The sequence below is a fragment of the Alosa pseudoharengus genome, unplaced genomic scaffold (assembly GCF_046254945.1).
Source record: "Alosa pseudoharengus isolate Yale_2024_CS ecotype anadromous, Long Island Sound unplaced genomic scaffold, YU_APseudo_1.1 YU_APseudo_1.1_scf_6, whole genome shotgun sequence".
Classification (NCBI taxonomy): domain Eukaryota; kingdom Metazoa; phylum Chordata; class Actinopteri; order Clupeiformes; family Clupeidae; genus Alosa; species Alosa pseudoharengus.
Window position 1 is genome coordinate 13,246,529 of NW_027468848.1, and position 5,000 is coordinate 13,251,528.

The following is a 5,000-nucleotide window of genomic DNA, read 5'->3' on the forward strand; positions in this document are numbered from 1 at the left end:
CATGTTGTAGACAATGAGAAGAGTGATGGTGGCCAGGTGACAGAGCTGCTGGAGAAGATAGAAGAGATGGTGATGAGAAACAGTGGAGACTGGAGTATGGATACACCTCCTAGATGTTAGTGTATATTTGTTTCACATTTATCAAAAATCCCCTTTGTGATTGCAATGTACTATTTATTTAAGTAATACATGAATAATATCAAGTAGAAAGATGGAATACATGGATTATATTCAAAAATATTTGTGTTATTGGCTCTGTGCATGACTGTTATTAATTTTATGTTTCCTATGTCTTATGTACAATGTACAGTTAGTGAAGTCCTACCTGATGACTACTCAGCTGGAGATTCTGCATATGGCTCCATTAAACCAACACCTAAACCTGAGCTCATAAAGGCCTTTAAGCAGCTCAGCACTGCTGCCTCTACTCAGAGCTCTGGGTTTGGCTCAGCTGAGACAGGGGAGAGGAGTGGATCTGCTGAGGAGTCATTCAGTCTGATCCCACCAATCAGAGGAGACGGAGGAGGCGGTACAAAAGGGGCCACAGCAGCACAACAGAAGACACCGCTGAGACCAACACATGGAGCAACACTTACTGCTAAGAGCAGAGGTTTGGGTGAATTATTTGTTTATTGATTTTTCTAATCTAGGTAACGCCCTGAACTTTCCACTGACCTATTTCAATTTTAGAATTAGAACTTAGTTTCTCAGATGGACTATTCCAAACCACATTTTTTAAACATATTATTATGAATAATATGAATTATAATTATTATTATTATTATATAATGAAGTGTAAATAAAGAACATACAGGAGTAAGTGGTGTATGCATTTGATATAAACTCTTTATTTGGATGCATTCCCCCTTCTTTTAGGCTACCCAGTGACAAATCCTTTTGTGGATGAAACTACAATTGGAGTAGACTATACAGAATGCATTGGACATGGCTCTTATGGAAAAGTTCACAGGGGATCATACCAGGGAACACCTGTCGCAGTGAAGATCATTCCAATAGGAAACAATCCAGTGACAAAAAATGAATTCCTCATACCTGGGTAATGCGCTCTCTCTCTCTCTCTCCCTCTCCCTCTCCCTCTCTCTCTCTCTCTCTCCCTCTCCCTCTCCCTCTCTCTCTCTCTCTCTCTCTCTCTCTCTCTCTCTCTCTGTTCAGTTAAATGAGATTTGTACCATACGTATTCTAAATGCATTGTGGCAGTAGTTGTTTCCCCTAGTAAACTCACTCTGTTTCTGTAAACTAAACTAGATGCTAAGGTAGCATATTAGTTAACTGTTGTTATGGAGACATGTAAATGTATTGGGGTCACACACACACAGTACCAGTTTACTGCACAAAGCTCTCTTACCAAAAGTCCTACGACATAAAACTAAATCCTCAGCCTGAATCTCCTTCTGCAGGCGTTTATCTCATCCCAACATTGTGCGGATGGTGGCTGTAGCCCAAAGTGAGACACAGATCCTCATTGCTAATGAGTACATCCATGGTGCCAACCTGCAGCAGGTTCTTTTTACAGACACACCCAACAAGGTAGTGCACCGTTATCTGATGTTCATCTCATATTATTAAATAATAATCAATAATTCCTAAATATTGCTCTATAATATTTTCAGTTGCAGCTCGAAGATAAGCTGTTTGTGGCTTTAGATATCGCCATGGCTGTTGAGTACATACATGGAAGAAAGATTATTCACCAAGATCTCAAGCCAGCAAATATAATGGTCAGTTCTTCAACATGATGTTTCAAGGGATGGAGATGCTCCTTTATATTTTTTCACCCTGTGTTCATAAAAACAACTTATTTTAACTGTGTAAACGTAACTGTTGATTACAACTGAAAGTAGAACTACTGTAGAAGACTGCCTAACTGATTAATCAAATGTTGTTACATTTATATTTAATTTAATAAATATTTTCTAATTATATATCTAAGATTGCAGCAGATAACAAGAAGGCCTTTCTGACTGACTGGGGGTTGGCAAACCTAATGGACACCATATCAATGGCAAGAGGAAGTAGTCAGATAGGGGCTCACTGTGGCCCACTGGGTGGAACCCCTCCCTACATGGCCCCAGAGTGCCTAGTGGACTGTGAGGACTGCAGCACCATGTCCGACATGTGGTCTCTTGGCATCACTCTTCTGGAGATGTTCACCAACTCTAAGGCCTGGTCATACAGTAACCCGCAAGAGCTGCGTAAGCTTCTTCATAAAAAAAACCCTCCTCAGGCTCTGTCTAAATTACAGCCAGCTCTTCATGACATTGTAAAACCACTGATAGAATATGAGCCCAAATCTCGCATGAATGCTAAAGACCTTGGGATACTGTTAAAGTCAAAGGTTGATGTCACCAAAAGATATGGGTTCAAATGGTAGGTAGATATACCTACTAGTGAAAGATTAAGAGATAATTTACAGCTGTTGTACTGTATATTTGTGTTATTATTACTGATACTGTTTTGAAAGCAGCTTGATGACTGTTGATCAACATGTATTCCTTTACTTTTATAGAGCAATGATGACAGTTGAATGGTAGACAATCAATGATTTATACAGACAGATACTGATTTATTGTCCAGGCAGGGGAAGGGTTGGTCGGGTGTCTTGACTGGTTTTGACCTGACCTGATGAGAAAAAGATGACTCTCAGCCCACATTTAAAGAGATCTATTTGTTCATGTTTTAAGATAAGATGGAGTAGATTTTTTTTCTTCTTTTGTAAGTGTTCTGAATTAGTCATGTACAGTACTTGAAAACTAAACTGCACAATGGAATTCTGATTTTTGCAAATAACTTGAAAACAAACACCTAAAGCAACACAATGTAGAATTTCCCCTTTTCTTCATTTTTTATCAGTCTGGGTACCCATTTAGTGCTAAGGGGATACCCAATTCATCTATCCCAATGAAAAGGATCATGTCCTACACACAACAATAACAACATGCAATACCAAGCGCTCCATCCTCCATTCTCTGTGTTGTAACTTAGTGTAGCATCAACATGACTTTGCATCCTTTATCTTCACGCAAAATGACTACATTGTGTTGCTTTTACAGTCCAAAAGCTCTCAATGGCAAGTGGGCTGTTAGTGAAATTGTATCATTCCTTAGTACGACAGTACAAATGTGTCATTACTGTAATGTAGTCTTATGATTAACTATGCAAATACGTAATACTTTTAAAGTGTTTCCTTGTTCTTTGGTTTATTATTTTAAATAATCTCTCCATGAAGTCGGCTTATTTTTGCTAATACAACTCACTGGATACTTTCCGTATGCACTGTATCTTTGAAGAAAAGCATATGGAGCAATTATATGTCTTGGAAGAGAGTTATTTTGCTCCTGTAGACATGCATGGTTTCTCCACCAAGAAGGTAAGAATCCATTCGCAATGTGGTGTGAAAATGGTTTCCTTCAAGGTATTCTCTTCTGTTTCATTCTGACGGTCAGTGTTTTCGCCTTCTTGCATGCTTGCTTGGTTTAAGATCATCTTTAAAAAATGTATATTGGTGAGAAAAACAGATCAAATGTCTGATGATTATAAGGGCAGTGTTGAATATTACATGTATGTGCTCAAGCTAACATGAATAGAATGGACCCTGAGTCTGGCAATAAAGATGATGATGATGATGATGATGATGATGATGAAAAACAGAAATATATTTAAACTGGTCACGTTATTTTCTTTTGTTTGACACCATTTCTGAAAACCCCTTCTGTGCCTTCTTTAAGATTTTAGTAACTGATATTTATGTGTGTGTGTGTGTGTGCGTGTGTGTTTGTGCTTGTGTGTGCCTGTGTGTGCATGTCTGTGCCTGTGAAAGATATATTGTGGCTAGTTCACTTTCTATTACTGTAGGAAGAGAAAGAGGAAGAGAATGATGATGCCTGACCAGAGGTCTCTGGGGAGCATCCACACGTTTCTTTCAAACACTCCTGGAGCGAGTCACCTTTGACCTGGAGCAAGGCAGGGCCTGGCACAAGAGAGCTACAGGCAGATCAAAGGCAAATATCACTGTTTGTGAACGCTGACGAAGAACCGTGGCCAGCCGCCTGCGTATCTTACACACACGTGCGTATTTGTGAGTGGGTGTGTGGATGTTGGTGACCCTCCGTGTCTCAAACAGTTCTGCTTCCCTCGAGTCAGGAACAGTCACACACTTGTGTCATCACACATGGCAGTTCACACTGTCACTGTAAGATAATTGCTAGTGGTAGGCGGATTGGTCATTTGCTGAAGGTCAGTTGCATTCACAGGACAGGACTTTAGGTTATATGGTGTTCCGGAGTAAAATATGCAACTGTGTGAGTAACCTCATGTTTGACATGACCTCAACTTTTTGTCATTGTTCATGGTTTCAAAATCTCTCTGTCTTAAGACTCTCTGAAGAATCTCTCTGTTTTAAGATATGAAACTATCGAGGAAAAACAATCTGTGCAAGAATCAAACACTTTAGGATATCAGTGCATGATATTGCCAGGGGGTGGCAGTCTAGAGCCATTTTTAAGCAAATCTCAGCTGATGGGGTATTCGGTTATCTTAACTTCAGACTTTCACCATAATCTTTTACTTTTCCTTATCAGAGATCCAGATCAGTTTGTAAAATGTTTTTCTCATCAAGAAGTCCCACATGTAATTTACATATGTGAAGAACAGCCTTTCTGAGTCCCCCTGCTGCTGAGATGAAGTGAGCAGCTACCTTGTTCATAGGGTTTTAATATGCCTGACAGACCTTCATCTTACTCTTTTTCTATATGTTTTCCTCACCTGATTTTAAAATACTGAGGCGTCTATGAAACATTATCAGGCTTGGCCTTGGGATTCTGTCAGTAACGCGTATGGAGTAAGATCTGGCTATTCCAAGTATGTGTTTTAGATGCAAAGGTGTATAGGTGAGTTCACTCAGAATAAGTGTTAAACCTCCAAAACTGAGAGAACTATGGTGGTGAAAAATACTCTTCATAAAAAGCTTTATTAGACCACTT

The 5,000-nt window shown here is 39.4% G+C and overlaps 1 protein-coding gene across 1 annotated transcript in view; it reads left to right on the top strand.

The window, feature by feature from the left end:
* LOC143106561 (uncharacterized) overlaps positions 1 to 5,000 on the top strand; it is a 64,840-nt gene that overhangs the window by 59,276 nt on the left and 564 nt on the right. Inside the window, exons 10-15 of the mRNA XM_076270891.1 lie at positions 1 to 115; positions 311 to 610; positions 877 to 1,057; positions 1,419 to 1,548; positions 1,632 to 1,739; positions 1,952 to 5,000. The exon at positions 1 to 115 is cut by the window's left edge and continues 491 nt beyond it; the exon at positions 1,952 to 5,000 is cut by the window's right edge and continues 564 nt beyond it. Of these exons, the coding sequence (XP_076127006.1) occupies positions 1 to 115; positions 311 to 610; positions 877 to 1,057; positions 1,419 to 1,548; positions 1,632 to 1,739; positions 1,952 to 2,392 (1,275 nt within the window). The 3' untranslated portion in view covers positions 2,393 to 5,000. The remainder of the gene's footprint in view (positions 116 to 310; positions 611 to 876; positions 1,058 to 1,418; positions 1,549 to 1,631; positions 1,740 to 1,951) is intronic.